Source organism: Amphibalanus amphitrite, unplaced genomic scaffold (assembly GCF_019059575.1).
Source record: "Amphibalanus amphitrite isolate SeventyFive unplaced genomic scaffold, NRLGWU_Aamphi_draft 000015F_arrow, whole genome shotgun sequence".
Classification (NCBI taxonomy): domain Eukaryota; kingdom Metazoa; phylum Arthropoda; class Thecostraca; order Balanomorpha; family Balanidae; genus Amphibalanus; species Amphibalanus amphitrite.
This window is the reverse complement of record NW_024881511.1, coordinates 1768516-1786357: the sequence shown is the minus strand read 5'-3', so window position 1 is coordinate 1786357 and position 17842 is coordinate 1768516. Positions and strand designations below refer to the sequence as shown.

Sequence of the window (17842 nt, the reverse complement as noted above, 5' to 3'; positions counted from 1 at the left end):
CAAATTGCTCACCTCTGTACAAATTTGGTTTCGTGTTTGTATGACGCAATAAAAATGCGTGAAAATTGAAAGTCTAAAATACCAAAATAATTCCGAGTGTGTGATTGTTGTTTTGTGGTGATATGTGGTGATTGATGCTGTATTATGTTATTTTTCCATGATTGGAGAAGTGGGATGGCATCCTAGGTAGTGGTCGACTATTCCAATATAACAAGCACCAGTATTTTGATGTCACAAATGTTTTTGCGTTGAAAGTCGATGAATGACAACTGGACTGGAGAGCTGATTTCAAATTCAACTTCCATTATTTATGGTTGGTTTGATAGTCTGGTGCATATTAGAAAGATTTCATGTTGATATTGGTGTCAAAAGTTGCACTTGGTTATTCATTTTATCGAAAATAATATTTAACGGGTGAAACGGTACTCTCAAAGACCATGGCCCTGTTCACGGGCCCTGTGAGCGGTCGGACTGCACACAGCCTCGAAGCTCCGCCCACTGCGTCCCTACGTCAGCCTTCCGTCACCGCACACAGCGATCGCTCGCTGTGGCCGGTCGGGACTGGCCACAGCGGACCGTCCACCGCACGCAGCTGTGACGTCAGAACCGCCTACCCATCCCCTACCCCCACGCCTGCTGGATGCACCGCACACACCGCATGCAGCAGTGTGCGGTGCCCGTGAACACCCCTCATGTCCGAGCCTGTATTGATCACATGGTCATAGAATTGCTCATGATGAATGGGTTTCCTCTGCTTTTGATATTTATATTCCAATCAATATCACTTTTCATGATGAGACTGTGTATTTACTCAATCATATTCATATGGGTAATTGACAGCTCAAATGGCCTTTGAAAGCTGAAGCATGCAGTTCTGAAATATTTACAGAATATCATTATTAGATGCTTGAAGATGAAGATTGTTTTGCCTTTTTTGCCATGAAATTATGACATTCTGACTTATTACAGCTAAATACCTCCGTCACCGCGCTTAGCCGAAATGTCGCCACTGCCGGAGCCCATGTACTGCTCGCAGCAGATTAAAGTACCGCCGGCCTTTCCGGACATTCTGAAGCAGTACACGAAGGCGGCGATTCGCACCCAGCCACGCGACCTGGTGCGCTGGTCAGCCGCCTACTTCCTGGCGCTGGCCAACGGGGAGCGGCCGCCGATGAAGCAGCGACTCGAGTTTCCGCCCCCACCGGCCACTATGAATGGCCTCACACAGGGCTATCTGCGGGCCCTGCATAGTCAGGTACGGTCACCACACGACAGTGAAAAAACATGGTTTGATTTTGACAAGTGAATCAGTCATTTTAATATTCCTAGTCTGTCGTCGTTAAATTCTCACCGCACTTATGAAATCCAACCGGCTGTTTTGTATCCTGTGTTACGCCATATAAGTTTCATTATGTGCCGCCTAAATGATGCTGTATTGGTCCGTGCCCTTGCATGGCTTTTGGCTTATCGGCCCACGCGCTTGCCGTCCCCTGTAACACTGTGTCCTCCTCGGCAGTTTGAGGACCGCAAGACGGTGACAGTGTTTGTCCTTTTTTTTTTATAAATTTAGCTCGAATGTTTGAATGGACGGATTGACAGAGCCGGAGCCCACGCTAAGCAGAGCTTGTTGCGTAGACCCCGACCCCTACCGTCCAATCGCGCAATTCCGGGTAACGGGAGAATTTAGATGCCAAAGTTTAACGTGCCCTTCAAAGCCGGACACGGCCTGTCCCACTCAACTGACTTTAACTGGCTGCGGCTGCTCCCACCAACCGCAGACCATCCCCGTCAGGAGTCTCAAATATCGAGCGCCGGAGCGTCTCGAACCCGGGCTCTCACTACCGGGAGTCCAATGCTCTACCAACTGAGCTACGGGACAGGCCTTTGTGTAACTCCGTGTCCTCCCGGGCAGTTTGAGGACCGCAAGACGGTGACGGCGGATGACATCCGTGACGTGTGGCAGTCGCTGTGCCTGCTGCGTCAGGCGCTGGACGACCTGCTACTGGCCGGCGGATTCGACGAAGAACAAATTGACTGGCTGCAGTTCCTGGCGCTGGCCGCCGGCACTCTGGAAAAAGTGGGTTGATAGCCGCCCGTATTTTGAAACGGGCTTGTACTTCTGCACAGTGCACATGGTAGAAAAATGGATATACTGGAATCCGGTGTTGGGCGTTAGTGATGTGATCGTTAGTGAACAGATGCGATGACGAATTGTGTGTCGAGCTATGAGCAACTGTCTCTATTTGTGTGGCCATGTCTGTCTGCCCGACCGTGCCTGTGTATCTTCTGTCTGACCGCGAATTTTCTACCCTCCTGAAACCGCCAGGACCTGACAGGCACCATGCGTATGGTATGTGAAATAATCACCGCTGAGCCGGCCGGGGGCAGCGCTGCCATTCCGTACAACACCTTCGAGCGCATCTACAAGTACCTGGCCACCGCCGACGGATCGGTAAGCTTATGCTCTTTGATTATGGCATATTCGGTGCTCCAAATAGTAGCTGTTAGCAGCTAAACGCACGCTTTTTTCTCGTTCAGCGTTTCAGTGCTCGATTAATCAAAAATCGTTTTCGCAGGTGCCTGATTCTCGCGTAAACAACGTGCTGGAGTACCTGCGGACGGAGTCGGATAAGACGAGCCGCATGGTGATGCCGCGCCAGTTTGAGCATCAGGACTGCCCTCCGCTCCACTAGGTTCCATCAGCAGAGTGGGGAGGGGTACCGCTCAAGCCCGAGACGGTCGACTGACCGTGGTGCTTAGCGGCAAGCCCGCCCTCAGAAGAGAGGGTTAGAGCAAGCCTTCGACTCCGTCCACTTCGACGTTCACGCTACTTCTAGAAGTTGCCCTGAGGACCGACCGTCCACAGCTGAGTGTGCTACACCGGTCGCTAGAGAGCCGATCTCGCCCTTCGTGATCTCACCGTGAAGCCATTTATCACATCTCATCGCTTTTTCGCTGCTCGTCACGCCAACACGCGGGGCGTATTACACGGATCCGTCTATTGACACAAAGAAAATGTCGCAGTTTTCTACACGCGCCACACGCTAGCAATGTGTTTTGCCGTTAAAATGCGTCGTTTGTTGAAACGTCAAGCGATATCGGGTAACAAACTTGTTGTATTGAGTGTCGTGATGCGGTTTAAATTTGGTTGTGGTCTTCCCCTGACCCCTGAAGACTGCCTTACCCATTACATTCATATAAAAGGCTGTGCACTGTTGGTTTTTAAACATTCAAGTGTCATGCACAGAGCGAATCGCGTTATTTCTTATATTTACCGTACCTGAGTTTGTAAAAAATCTAGTCATTGGTGTTGCCTGGCTGCGCACATGAACGTTTATTTATCATTACCGTGTAATATTATATTATGACCACAATAAAAGTCCACTAGAGCCATATTATGTCTTTAAAGTTGTCAGTGAATTTAAAATAATGACACATCAATCGTTGAAAGTTGTGGGGCACGCTTGGACCCATGTCGCTTCTCCTGCCTTAGGAGGCGGTACTAGCCGACCCTTGTATACCCAGTACCCACACCCTCTGTGTGTGTTGGGGAGGGGCAGTACACGCCCGTGGAACTGCGCCGCCCACACCCAGCTAACGAGATCAGCCGGAAGCCCCGAGTGGAGAGCGCGGTCCGGGCCTTGTGTTCGCGCGCCGGCGCCCTGTCTGAAGCCCCGACCCGGGCCGCTGCCGGCGGTGTGACCGGCACGGAACGCTGTGTGAGGAGCCAGGAGCGGCGCGGCGGGCTCGGAATCAGGTGAGAGAAGGCTGCGACGTGTACCGTAGCCTATTAAAATAACCGCTCATGTCTCTATGTGTGTATTTATGTCTATTTCATGCCCTTCTGTTTCTTACTTCCCCCTTTTTCTCCCTCTGTCCGCTAGTTATCGCTTCACGCGTTCCATTCCGTGGTTTTCGCTTGGCCTGCCTCAATAAGGGTGTCATGCTCTTCACGAATGTACCCCGACCCCGCCAAGGCCCGGCTGTGTGCCTGCAAAACGCTGGCGACCTCGTTTAGCGAGCTCTAGTTCAATTACCATAACGGGTTATGTAGATCAAGATGCATACAAGCACTGCCTCTGTATTTACGGTACTGTCACGATTCGCGCGTCACTCAGAGCGACAGATCTGCCGGGGTGAAGACAGCAGATGCTCGGCCCTCTTGTCACACCCCGTCGGAAAATGCCGTTCTGCCTCTCCATTACATTCCTCCTTCACCCACAGGTGGTGACCCGTCCGGCCGGTCGCTACAAAGATGCAGTACGGTTGGGTACTTCTGCTTGCCAGCACGCTGCCGCACATCACCATGGGAGGCGCGTCCAGGTATGTTATCGGCCACACTGGTAATCTTACATGTTTGTGTGTGTTCGGTTTTATCCTTCTATGGGTTTCCTTTGCTATTATTATTTCAATAGGAGTTTCTTGAGCTTTTAATGTATTGGCATTACCCGACCTATCAGATTCATGCTCCGTGCCCTTCTCTGTTGCCACTACATATTCCACGATCGATCGACTGCAGCTTATGAGCACTGAGCATGGACATGACGTCAAACGCGGCTGTGATTATTGGGTCGATGGACGGCGGGCCATCCGACAGAAGTGCCAATGCGAAACAGCCGGGAGAGATGAGCGAGCTCGAAGAGGGGTGTCGAACGATTAATTTTTAATGATAACAGCAAGAAAAAAGTGCCACTGCCGGATGCTGCAAGTGTCAAGAATGAAGTCGAACGAATTGTGAAACTTGGAAGGAGCGCGGCAAGATGACATTGTCGTGCAGTCGGGACGCGTAGAATGAGCAGATGTGATAAGATGGGAGGGGCTGGCTTAGCAGTACGGGAGCGTTTGTTGATTGTCGAACTTATCACTTTTCATCTGCTGGTGTATGCTAAAAACACCTCCCCTGTTTCGAAAATGTGAGAACCTCGTGGTCAACATCGATTGCTTCAAATGTCCTTGCTGTGTGCAAATTTTAGCAACAGGAATTCCCTCACGACAGAATAATGCGACCATCCGAATAAATAAAGCATCACTGCAGCTGGCTAGCTCGATTAGATGGCCAGGAATTTCTCACCGTAGTACTTATAGATTAGCGCTCCCTGAAGGAATGTGATACATATTCAGCCTGATTGGCATGGTCATTTGAGCCTGCTAATATCCGCCACTGAACGGTCAAAGCCGGCCCATCCCCGTCACTGGCGGTCAAAGCCGACCCATCCCCGCCACTGGCCAGCGGCGCCTGACTGATGCCGATTGCACTGGTTTCAGATCAGCGCCGCATGCCGTGAGCCTGTGGCGGGGATGGGAGGTGGCCGCAGCTCGAACACCACCCCAAACCGACCGCCGTTCCGGCGGGGAGCGATCCGGCGCTCCCAGTCTGCGCCACCACCGGTCTCACAGACAGCGGAGCTCCCGACCGGTCTGCTCGTCCGCCGACTGCCCGAGACCGCCTCTGGAGGGCTCCCTGTCGGCTGAGGTGCCCACACGCCACGGGCACCGGCACAAACAGAGCTTGGAGGCCGCCCAGAGGACAGAGCCGCTGCCGCTGCGTGCTCACCCGACTGGCGCTACTGCGCTCCCTCAGCCGGTCGGTGGGAGTGAGACCGAACAGGAGTGGTTGGAGGACGATCCATACTCCGATCCTGACCGCTATGTGCCGTCAATGGTGAAGGAAATAGCCCTGTTCGGCCGTCGAGGCTCAGAGTTGGTCGGTGCTAGTTTACCACTGCCATGGCTGCGGACATCGACTGAGGGTTCTGAGACCCGCCCGGCGCTCCAGACCCGTGTGCGACGTAATCACGCTGAGGAGGTTTGCGAGCGGGAGCGATTTGGCGCTCCGTGTGACGAGTCGGCCGGTCCGCCGCCTGTCCAGGACTCTAACGTTGTGATGGTGGGAGGTAGTGAGAGTGCCACCATCAGCGCGTTGCGCCGCTGCGGCAGACAGCTGCGCTTCAAGGTGCGAGACCTGGCCGCTATCCCGGCAGTGCTGTACCGGTTCCGCGACCACAGCGCTCTCTATCAACTGTTAGTGTACGTGAGCAGCGACGGTGGCGCTGCGGTCGGTCGCCAGCTGCAGAAGACGCTGCGGGCTATGGCGGAGCTGTTTGGAGGTTACAGCCTGGTCTACCTGCCCGAGCCGGTGCCCTCGCAGCTGACTGCGCTGGCGTACGAGTTCTGTCAGCACGGCGCCGGCCCGTGTCGCTGGACGGACGACCTGACACCGCTACTGGCCGCCGCCAGTCGGCTAACTCGTAACGCCCAGCTCCTGAACGCCTATGACGCCGGGGTGAGCGGTGGGGGTGAAACGTGCAGCGTGCCGTCGCCGGCCGACCCGGAGGCCAGTCACACGCTGCTGCAGCAGCTGGAGCAGCTGGCCGAGCTGTGGTGCCGCGGCCGCTGGCACACCGTGCTGGAGATCGTCCTGCCGTCCGACCGACCGGCGCTGCAGCCCACGAAACCCCAGTCAGTCCCCGCCTGCAGCCCAGGAAACCCCAGTCAGTCCCCGCCTGCAGCCCACAAAACCCCAGTCAGTCCCTGTCTGCATTCACCAAAACCCCAGGCCCAGTCAGTCCCTGTCTGCAGCCCACGAAACCCCAGTTAGTCCCTGTCTGCAGCCTAGGAAACCCCAGTCAGTCCCCGCCTGCAGCCCACGAAACCCCAGTCAGTCCCTGTCTGCAGCCCACGAAACCCCAGTCAGTCCCCGCATGCAGCCCCCGAAACCCCAGTCAGTCCCCGCATGCAGCCCACGAAACCCCAGTCATTCCCCGCCTGCAGCCCACGAAACCCCAGTCAGTCCCTGTGTGCAGCCCATGAAACCCCAGTCAGTCCCTGTCTGCAGCCCAGGAAACCCCAGTCAGTCCCCGTGTGCAGCCCACGAAACCCCCAGTCAGTTCCCGCCTGCATGCACCAAAACCCCAGTCAGTTTCCGTACTCTGCTCTCCCAAGCCCTGTTTAGTTTAGCTGTAGACCCTCGTTAGCCCTCTTTGAACTTCATTCGATCTCTTGCGGCTCTCACCAAACACTTCTTGACCATCACCAAACCTCTGTCGACCTTCCCTAAAGCCCCTTCGCCCTTCATGAACACCCTGTCAGCCGTTGCCAAACCCCTGTCGGCCCCATCAAACTTCTGCCAGTCCCTGCCAGTTGTCAACCGAAGCCTGTGAGTTAAGCTGGTTCCGAAGCTTCTAGCCGCGCTTATATTGCATTGTTTATTTTATTGCCTTCTCGGTGTCGCTGAATGCTAGAGCTTGTCGTACTTTTACGGTAATAATTTATACATACATATATATCCCGTCTCACATTCTGGCCTATCTTAAAAATGTCGATGCATATCCTCAGAAAGAAATATATAACAATAGATCCTCAGCAGTAACTGTGTGGTAAGATATGTGATAAGCAAGTCCTTCATTAGGGCGACTCTTTAGTGCCCTGATTAGGGCGAAAGCTAAGGGACGATTTTAAGTAGATAAGCTAGGTACCATGGTCTTAGTGCAGCCTGCAAGAGCCTTTAAACGTCATCAATTCCTATTTATATGTAGCAGCCACACAGTGTTCCTTTATCTTTTGTCGCTCGCGGAATTTCTGACCGGCCGCTCGTCTTCCAATTTGCTGTGCCCGTGGTTCTGTTCTTTGTAATTCTGCAACAATGGCGTCTCCCGGATTACGGGCAGTCTGCTGATCAGCGCTTATTCGACAGAGCAGAATTTAAAGCCGGCCGTAATGCAATTGGTGACCACGGGTGGAAACCTGGCCTCATCAGAGAGTGGGGCAGGGACTGGGGGATTCTGTCCCGTCAGACTTTTCAAGCCAGGCAGCATCCGGAATAGGTAGCCGGTCACGCTGTCCAATGACTGTCCGGCAGGGCGAGAACACGGTGGGAGCGCCGGGACTGACGAAGGTTTGGTGAGGATGGCCGCCCTATGCAGTTACAGGGAAGGTCACCTTACTTACCCAGGCAGCCATGGGGGGTTTGGGTTTGGTGGTTTATTTTGGGTTTGGGTGTTGGTTGGTTTGGGATAAGTGATGCAATATGAATTCATCATGTCTGATTGTTTGATTTCAGAGGCAAGTCTTCCAACAGTCTGGGTATTTCGGACATCTTGCCTCTCAATATGAAGCTTTACGACAAGAACCAGCCACCCAAGTACCGCGGGGAGCCGACCACCGTCTATTTCCACGTCACCGTCATCAGCTTGGATTCCATCAATGAAGAGTCAATGGTGAGAGAACGCGGAATTTCAGATTTAACAATTCAAATAAAGTGGAAGCTTTTTTTGCTAGAAGTGGAATTGGCGAGGTCGAAACGGTGCATTTTGAGCTGTGTGCGTCTAGAGTTTTTAACCATTACCTATATAGGAAACAATATGCCGATAAGTTGCCAATGTCCCAAGGCCTCTTCTTGCATGAATTACCTATATTTCCGGATACCTAATTTCCCTCATTTTGTAAATCAAAATCGTTAAAAAGAAAATACAGTGAAATTTTTACGAGCCGCTGCCTTACAGCGGCTCGTTATGTAGATGCATGTCAAACTAGTTTCGTCTCTAGAGAGCGAAACGCAAAGTCACTTCAGGAGAATAATACATCATTTGTAGGTATAGTAAATGTCACAAGTTAACTATTCTGAATGCGTGCCATTACGGATTCAGACTTTGGAGCGTGCTCGTACTCTTATGGCCGGTCAAGTTTGATATTCTATATTAAAGTCGACATTCTGATGAAAGCGGCGGCTCTGGGCCGTGCCGGTGGGTTGCGCCAATCTGAAAGATCCTAAAGACGGCCGCGGCAGGGCAAGAGCTCGACGAGCGCCGCGTAGCCGGCTGAATCGATGCGTCGCCGGAGCGGCAGCGACTCTGAAGGGTGCTTGACGGCTGCTGAATCCGGCGGCGGACACGACGAGCTCTGATTCAGACTCGCTGAGGAGGTGCTCCAGTGGTGCTCCTCGGCCCGATCGGCCCCGTGATTAGACCGCGCTGCGCGGCCGACGGCACAGACCGCCGCCGCCACCGCAGCGCCTGCCGACCGACCGACCCCGAGCGGCCACCGACAGACCCGAGCGCTCGACGGAGCTGCTGCACGCGAATTATAATTGTTATGCTATACTGAAATAAGTCTTATTGTGTATCACTTTCTTATTGTCATTCGTATTTTGTAGCAGCAAAATTACCGCTTATTGAGCAAAGTCGCACGTTTCCGTCGTTTTAGTCCCGTCAGCGGACACGCGCTTTGCGGCACAGCATATATGCAGGGCCTGTAGTTTCACTAACTGCCACTTGATGGCAGTAGCCAAACGCCTGCAGTCATGCTGTGCCGCAATGCTCAGTAGTTTCACTAGCTTCCACTAGATGGCAGCAGCAAAACGCCTGCAGTCATGCTGTGCCGCAATGCGCAGCAGTTTTTGTTTTGTTTGTTTTGTTGGGTTAGGCTCTTTCGGTCCAATGAGACCATTTCAGAGCCGGGAGGATGCTAGGCTAGGATATAGCGGGAGACATTGGTCTGGGCAGGCACCCTAGTGAGTCGCCGGGGCTGAGCCCGTCCAGAGGACAGGCCACCCAGCCCCAAGGCACTCACTGCACCCGGCTACGGGGTGCGCTCCCTCGGGAGCAGCGGTGCCGCTCCAAGGGAGCAGCCCGCATGAGATAAAGTTGCCTGTCCAGCCCGGAGGGGGGTTGCGGCGTGGAGGAGAAGGATTTCAGTATCCTGAGGATGGAATCACGGAACGGTGAGCAGCAGTTTCCCTAGCTGCCAGCTATATACCCTGGCTGCCAGTGCCACTAAATGGCAGAAACAAAATGCCTGCAGTCATACTGTGCCGCAATGCGCAGTAGTTTCACTAGCTGCCAGCAGCAAAACGCCTGCAGTCTGTCGCCAGATGGCAAAGCTCAGGCAAAGCTTCTTGGGGATCATTGCGGCACAGCATAACTGCAGGCGTTTTGCTGCTGCCATCTAGTGGCAGATAGTGAAACTACTGCGCATTGCGGCACAGCATGACTGCAGGCGTTTTGCTGCTGCCATCTAGTGGCAGCTAGTGAAACTACTGCGCAGTGCGGCACAGCATGACTGCAGCCGTTTGGCTACTGCCATCAAGTGGCAGCTAGTGAAACTACAGAGCATTGGGGCATAGCATCACGACAGGCGTTTGGCTCCTGCCATCTAGTGGCAGCTAGTAAAGCTACTGTGCATTGCGGCACAGCATTACTACAGGCGTTTTGCTACTGCCATCCAGTGACAGCTAGTGAAACTGCTGCACATTGCGGCACAGCATGACTGCAGGCGTTTTGCTCCTGCCATCTAGTGGCAGCTAGTAAAACTTTTGAGCATTGCGGCACAGCATCACAACAGGCGTTTTGCTCCTGTCATCTAGTGGCAGTTAGTGAAACTACTGAGCGTTGCGGCACAGCATGGCTGCAGGCGTTTTGCTACTGCCATCTAGTGGCAGCTGGTAAAGTTACTGGTCATTGCGGCACAGTATCACCGCATATAGGCGTTGATAAAGCTGTATGGTGATAATGCTAAGTCTCACATGTGTTTCGTTTGTTTCGGCCGGGCTATTTACGGATTTGTGACCGAAAAATAGTCGACTTCACCGTTTTTTTTTTTCTCATCGGCTCTGAAATAATGACTATTATTGTATTGTCATTTGTCTTCCCGGTCTCCTGCGTACAGCCATAACATAGCCGGAACGCAAATTCCTGGAACACATCCCACAGTATAACTTCTACATGACATACCTGCCACGACAGCCACTACCCACACTGACTATATTGGCCCGGGCTGCGGCAGACGTACGTGGCCGACGTGTTTCTGGCGCAGAGCTGGCGCGACCACCGGCTCCGACTGCCCGAGAACATGACGGAGGAGTACCGCATCCTCGACGTCAACTGGCTGCTCAACATCTGGCGGCCAGACTGCATCTTCAAGAACGCCAAGAAGGTCACCTTTCACGAGATGTCGGTGCCCAATCACTACCTCTGGCTGTACAAGGACAAGACGCTACTCTACATGAGCAAGTGAGTTGGATAAAGGAAGGAGGACTGTCGTCGCTTGTAGTACCATATTGTCGCAGTAGTTTAGGTACGCAACGCAGTAGTTTACGTTTGCGCACGTAACGACATTGCCTTTATAATTTTTGGATCTTCGAACACTTTGTGATTTATCTCTACAAAACCTGGCTCCTCTTCTAGTCCCATTATTCTTGAATTGCTTTAAATTGTCTTTAAAGGACCAATAGTCTGACTCGTGGCCGGCATATTCTGCGATCATAGTTTTCACGCATGTTGAGTGTCAGCGTTTCGTCTTCCTGTTCAATTACTTATCGACATTATCTAACAATAATTGTCCTTTTTTGCAGATTAACTTTGGTTCTGTCTTGCGCAATGAAGTTTGAAGCATATCCGCACGATACTCAATCGTGTTCAATGATGATCGAGAGCTGTGAGTATTCGTTTTCTGTCAGCCAGTGCCTATGTGTCAGCCAATCTGGTGTGCTCAAATGTGTACTCAGTTACGCAGAACCTCTGTGAAATTTTACAGTGAATCGTAAGTGAAATTTGGATATCATATATCATTTAGAACTAGTGGTCATCTTACGTTGCAAAAAAGTATTTCTTATGGACGTGAGCTAGTCCCTTCGATCAATACTTTGCTCTGCTTTACTGCGGCGTATTTTTTGTCCGGGTGCATAAAATAGACACACTTTTCCTCCCACAAATAGACGCTCTTTGTAGCGACACAAGTTACTTTAACCTCAAAGCTGGGCAGAGTCTTTGGCAAACCTGGCGGCCTCGTTATTTCGTGCCGCCGTTGGGAGCTCAGTAATTTTCGTGGCCATTGTTTGGGGCCACTCCAGAATGTTTCCGGGGGCAGCTCGTTGCCCCGGGCCCTGTCGGCCGGGACCGGCTCGGGCTGATCGTGCTCAAGTGGCGCTCCAGCCGGCGGGCTCGGGATCAGAGAGACCTGAGCGCAGCCCGCGGCGACCGTCCGCCGCGCCAGCAGCCGCTCAGCTCAGAACGGCCGCTTTCCGAGACCGGAATAAGTCCCGGCCTCAGCGAACCACGTTTCCATTTTTAATTTAGGCTGTTTCAGATTCAGGCTGCCTTTAGCTTTATATTGTCAGCAGATTGACATTGCCGGCAATGAAGGCTGTTTCATTAGGTTTTAGCATTATTAGCTCTGCTAATTTACGCATGTTGTCTTTACATTATTATAGGCAGTAGCCAGTAGGTACTTGAGAACAATTTATTTCATTTATATTTCATACTTTTGGCAATGAAAACACAATAAGGTTCTTTTGGATGTTTCAGTATCGCACACCACTTACGACTTGATTTTCAAATGGAATCTGACTGATCCACTGATGGTGAACCCCGAGATCGAGCTGCCACAGCTAGACATTTCCAAAAACAGCACCGAAGACTGTACTCTGGCGTACTCTACCGGTAAGAGAAAACAGCACCAAAGACGATACCCTGGCGTACTCCAGTGATAAGCAAAAACATCACCGAATACTTTATCTTGGCGTACTCCATTGGTAAAAAAATAACACATTTAACTGTATACTACAGTCCCTGACGCGTTGATATTTCAGCTGATTAGTCGATATACACGAGAAATCAGAGCTTAGCGTGGGATATAAGTGACCTTATTATCGATGCTTTGGTACTTGAGGCAATGTAAGGAGATGTAAGATATATTCATGATAGCTTAAACGTTTCGACTTCTTGTAGCCGATGATTTTTAATGTCAAAACGAACGGACACATCGTCGACAAAACTTCTTACAGGCTTAACAATATCGCTCGCTAAGTGCCTAATTTTGGACTGAAATTGAAATAAAACGTTGCAATTTCGTAGCGCATTCCAGTCTCTCGTCTTTAATGATAGTTGCTTCATCTGTGTGGTAATTTTCTCAGAAGCTATACACAATAAAACATGCATAGTTGTTTTTCCCAGGTAACTTCACGTGTCTGGCCGTGGTATTCCATCTCCGTCGCCGCCTGGGCTACCACCTGTTCCACACCTACATACCGTCGGCGCTGATTGTCGTCATGTCCTGGATCTCGTTCTGGATTAAACCGGAGGCCATTCCGGCCCGAGTCACACTGGGTGTCACATCACTGCTCACACTCGGTAAGTTAGAGAGTGAGTGAGTGAGTGAGTGAGTGAGTGAGAGAGAGAGAGTGAGTGAGTGAGTGAGTGGTGGGTGAGTTAGTCAGTCAGCCAGTCAGTAAATGAGTGTATGTCATGTAAACGAGTGCTAGTTACAAAATGATTATTCGCGTTGGCTCACGTTTGTGGTTGTGTTTGTTGTAACGACACCATTATTACGGCAGTCGTGTATCGACTCTCCATTATGGCCCGAGTCTGAAGACCACCGTCAATATGGGGTTATAAAACAATCTGCTAAACAGGCGGTGTCACGAAGAACGGTGATTGCCTGCGTTATGGTGACCTGTTTCGTGCCGACTGGCGACTGCAGAGTTATTCGTGTATGCCTGTTGTGTGACTGTATGTGTGTCGGCAGCTACGCAGAACCAGCAGTCGCAGCAGTCACTGCCGCCTGTCTCCTATGTCAAGGCCATCGACGTCTGGATGTCGTCCTGCTCCGTGTTTGTGTTCTCGTCGCTGATGGAGTTTGCCATCGTCAACAACTTTATGGGCCCGGTGGCCACCAAGGCCATGAAAGGCTACTCAGACGAGGACCTCACCAACATCGACGACAAATCATTGGTAAGCCGAGCCATGCACTTGAGTCATAGGAGGCATCGATATTTGATGCCACGTACAAATAAAAACAAGCAAAGAAAAAAACTCAGACATTGCATTCAGTGTTTTACGAGATGAAAGTATACTGTACAGTGAAAGTTTCAGTTTAGCACAGATGTTTCCACATATTTGGTGTTAATAACGCTGCCATAGCGTCATACCAAGCCCTTACCACATTTTGCGGCCGTGCCTGTAATGTTGTCGGTGCGGTCGCGCTGCTTCCTGGCCCAATATTGCGTCCGTCATAGAGTTACGGCGGTGCTTATGGCGCTCAGCTGCTGGCTGAGTGCTGTCGCTGAGTGGCACGGAGAGGACGGCAGACAGCGGGCCCCGGGTGTGTCCCTGGGGACGGCGCCGGCCGCCCCCGTACAGTCGCCATGGACCAAGCAGTGGAAGAAGGGAGACGCAGCCACAGCTTCTGTCATCACCTTTTGACGGATAACTGAAATGGACTCTTTGCTTTATCTATTTTCTTCAAAGAGCTGCCATCCACAAGGCTATTTTGTTCGTCTCTTCTTACAGTAACTACATACATCCGTGCGAAGTTTGTCGCCTTTAAATCATGAACTGTGTGCAGCTCAAGCTATAAAACTGTTATCCCACGTTCAAAGTAAAAACTGCGATATGCCCCTCATTCACAAGCACTCACATACACTAACGCAGATATTTGCTTCGGGTATGGATCTTCCGCACTACTCTTATGTAACCCACGATTAGTTGACTGAAACGGTGCAGACCTGAGTAAGTCATGTCCATTCTTCAATGTCGGACTGCAAACTGGTTAATCCGGTGTGGAGCTAGTTCGCTGCTCGCTGCCGGGTTCAAAGCTCATCGCGCCGACCTGGCACGGTCTCCGAGCTATGGATTGACTCTCCAGCCCCCCCCCCATCCCCGCGAGCCGACCTCTGTTCGTTAGGCAGCTCCGAGCGGGCACTTCTGGTCGGCCGTCCCTGAATAAGAACGCAATAATCAGATTAGATGAGGACTTCAGTCCGCTTGAAAAGCCGCTCGGAACAAAAACCTTCAGTCAGAAACTTGATTTTAGAAGTTAATTGATTAGAAGTCGAACTTCTGAAAAGTGTACTGCTATTCGTAGGAAGGAAATGGCATAAAGCAGCCATTCCCATGAAACCTTTAGAAACTACCGGCTTCTTGACTTCCCTGATATAGAAATGTGAGTTATTTCATATAAACACAATAGTCACTTAGCCTCGCTGTTTTTTTATTCAATTCGTTTCAATTACATTTTGCTTAAAAGCTATTTTAGGAGATACATCTACTTCATGATCCTCAAGTTTTCAAGTTTTCGACAGATCACCCAGCGGCCAACACCACAAGATAGGGACTTTAAAATTGTTGTTCGCAAGTAAATATTGGAAGGGAAAATAATCCAAGCTGGATGCGTTTATTGATCTGAGAAGACACAGTCGAAGCAATGCCTGCTGTTCAATAGGCTGAGCGGAAGTCTGTACTGAAAAAAACTCCGGCGGATAAGTTTGCGGTAATTGATTTGAGAGATTTACCCGACAGACTGTGTAACAGTACCCGGATATCTTTGTGTGTGAGAGTGTTCGTAAGTTTGTAATGTCTGTAATGTTGCATGTTGACGTTTTGTCCCCTCGCGCGGCAGCGCTCCTCCGTGGGTCGGTCGCGGCGGCTGTTCAGCGGGGGTCCGGCCCGCACCCCGCCGCTGCAGCCGCAGTATGTCACCTTCTGCCACGGCCGTGAGGTGGCCCTCTATATTGATAAGGTCAGTGAGCGTCCTATCCTGAATGTTTGTCAATGGTAAGCGGCCGCGATGTGACCATTTACATGGACAAGGTTAGTGGTTATCATGTTTGAACACATTTTACTTAGAAGACTGTCAATGAGCGAAACACATATGTAATTATTTGTTTTCGGATTGACTGTGAAAGTTATTACAAAAGCACTAAAGCAGCTTGACATGGCCTTGAGCTTGACGAAATCCAAGTCAAACTTTACCGTTTAAAAGAACCTTTGTCACCTCATTTAAAAGTAAGATTACGTTTCAGCGCTGACCATATTTTTGTTTACTTATTTTAGACCCCAAAACTAGCTCAAAACGCAAATATTGTGCGGCATATTCTCAGACGTTTTACGGACGTCACTGGCGGCTAAGCCTGCACATCGTATTTAGGCGAGGAGGGAAGTGACTGTCCAATAGGTACACTTAATACGAGGTCAGGTTTATTAGAGGGCGGTTTTATCTGTGGAAACCGGTCTCTTTCGCCAAACGCTTACCTCTCATTGCCAGCCCCTTCTCCGTAAAACAGGTATTGAGTGCGGTATGTTTTCGTCGCGCAAGTTTGCGTTCGAGTTATCTCACTGCCCTCTTATCCCTCCTCGACTCGACCGCGTCTCACCACCGCTCACCGTCCGTCTGTCCGCAGCTGTCCCGCTACTGCTTTCCGCTGGCGTTCGTCATACTAAACGTGGTCTACTGGACCTGCTATGTCGACTGGGAGGAGCTGAGTCAGGCGTGAGCAGCACCTGCTCCATGGAGCGCAGGTGAACTGGCTACCCTGTGTGACAGGCCAGGCCATTTTGTCCAGGGTTCATGCTGCGAGTCGGTAGCGACCGAAGAGCTCCTGATTTGTGTGTGGAGAAGAAGCTAACTCTGCCGGTTCTTGGAGCCGCCTTTCTCCAGTGTGTGGACCAGGAGTGGATCCAGTCGGCCGCTCAGTGTCGCGATACCGACTGCAATGTGTTCGCTGACTGTAAAACTGTACATACTGTACCATAGTGATCAGCGCCTGTAACGCTGACGAAACAGCCGTGGCTGTACTGACGGTTACGACTTACGAGCCATGGCGGGAGCATGAATGTAGTCGTATTAATTGAAATATGTCCCGTTCAAATAGCTATTGTGCTTTGCTTGTCCCTTGTGCCGGTGCCATCTTTTATAAATAAAACACAAGCGTGTCAAATAGTTTTTTCTTCTACAACTGGCGATGATTCGACTCGTATATTCCTATAGCATGCTTGCACTCAACTACCATACACTATTTGTTAAAGCACTGAGGGAGTGCTCACGGAGACGGAATGCTCTGAAAGTCGCTAGCCATTTAGAAGGCATGCTATGACAGCGTACATCTCGGGGTCGCCGGCGCCCCGAACCGCACCTAACCCCCCAACGCGGCAACATCCGACTGAACGACTCACTCAAACGAGATGTATATGTAAGCACGGTGCACTCGCGACTCGCAATATCGGCGATCGAGCGCGACCCCAAAGTATGTCTCTTACACTACGCTGGTGACGATTGCACCTTGAGCCGAACCGAGTACGCTCGCTGTGAGTCGTCCGGCTCTCTCCGCGCGCGGCACGGCCGGCCCGCCGTCCGCCGCACCGGCTGCTGACGTTGATGTTGACGTTGACGTTGCCGTTGCCGTCTACAGGTTATCCACGTTGACGAGCCAGTAGGTGACGTTGAGCATGAGGAAGGTGGCTGGGAACAGTACGCGCGACACGCGGTCCACTATGATGGCGCGTCGTCGGTTCACCTGCTGTTTGGACAGGCCCGGCGGCTTGGGCGGCCGACCGGTCAGCATGCGCGCGTTCTCCTGAGGAGGCGAGGGGAGGTCAGCGAATAGGCGCTACCCAAAGGAGGCCGGAGAAAAACAAATAAGCGGTCGATACAGTCTGAGCATGATTGGTCATACCACTGGTTCATATCGCAAACTTTATTAGAGGCTCTCGATTCTTTCTTCAGAAAAGAACCTAGTTCCGGTCTCGTGACTCTCGATTCGTTCTGGTCACGTGTTGGCCACCGACTCAGCCTACCAATGCCAGCTCTTTTTTTCTGAATTATCGGCAGCGCGTTTGTTATTCTATATGATGTCACGGCTCCGCCAGACGCCGCTTTTGTGTACGTTCTCTGTGCGGTACGTGCACAGTGACCGGGAGAAGGCCGCCAAAAGGAGAACCACGTTCGGCGCTAATCCAATACAGTGACAGAAAGGTGCGGCTCTGGTAATTCATTTACCGATGGAGGGCGAGGCGTGACATGATACACCGACGTCTAACATAGAAATGGAGCAGCTAAATGCGCTCTTAGTGGC

At 51.4% G+C, this 17842-nt stretch overlaps 3 protein-coding genes across 9 annotated transcripts in view; 2 read left to right on the top strand and 1 right to left on the bottom strand.

Annotated features, from left to right (window-relative positions):
* The first annotated feature begins 24 nt into the window (after window positions 1-24).
* LOC122386137 (ropporin-1-like protein) lies at window positions 25-3393 on the top strand. Of its 7 annotated transcripts, none has more exons than XM_043375076.1 (5): window positions 25-38; window positions 970-1255; window positions 1913-2077; window positions 2327-2452; window positions 2577-3393. In XM_043375076.1, the coding sequence occupies exons 2-5, from the start codon at window positions 1001-1003 to the stop codon at window positions 2691-2693; spliced, it is 663 nt and encodes a 220-aa protein (XP_043231011.1). In that variant the 5' UTR covers window positions 25-38; window positions 970-1000; the 3' UTR covers window positions 2694-3393. The 7 variants fall into 7 exon arrangements, with proteins under 7 accessions (XP_043231011.1, XP_043230964.1, XP_043230985.1 ...); XM_043375029.1 differs by having other exon boundaries at window positions 25-127; XM_043375050.1 differs by having other exon boundaries at window positions 33-117.
* Window positions 3394-5271: 1878 nt separating this feature from the next.
* On the top strand, window positions 5272-16708 carry LOC122386122 (glycine receptor subunit alpha-2-like). Its single transcript, XM_043375004.1, has 9 exons — window positions 5272-6459; window positions 8060-8216; window positions 10780-11006; window positions 11348-11430; window positions 12300-12434; window positions 12948-13124; window positions 13519-13724; window positions 15391-15510; window positions 16172-16708. The coding sequence occupies exons 1-9, from the start codon at window positions 5660-5662 to the stop codon at window positions 16262-16264; spliced, it is 1998 nt and encodes a 665-aa protein (XP_043230939.1). The 5' UTR covers window positions 5272-5659; the 3' UTR covers window positions 16265-16708.
* LOC122386117 (glycine receptor subunit alpha-2-like) overlaps window positions 16702-17842 on the bottom strand; it is a 31333-nt gene continuing 30192 nt past the window's right edge. The window contains exon 11 of the mRNA XM_043374989.1: window positions 16702-17344. Coding sequence (XP_043230924.1) covers window positions 17174-17344 — 171 coding nt within the window. The 3' untranslated portion in view covers window positions 16702-17173. The remainder of the gene's footprint in view (window positions 17345-17842) is intronic.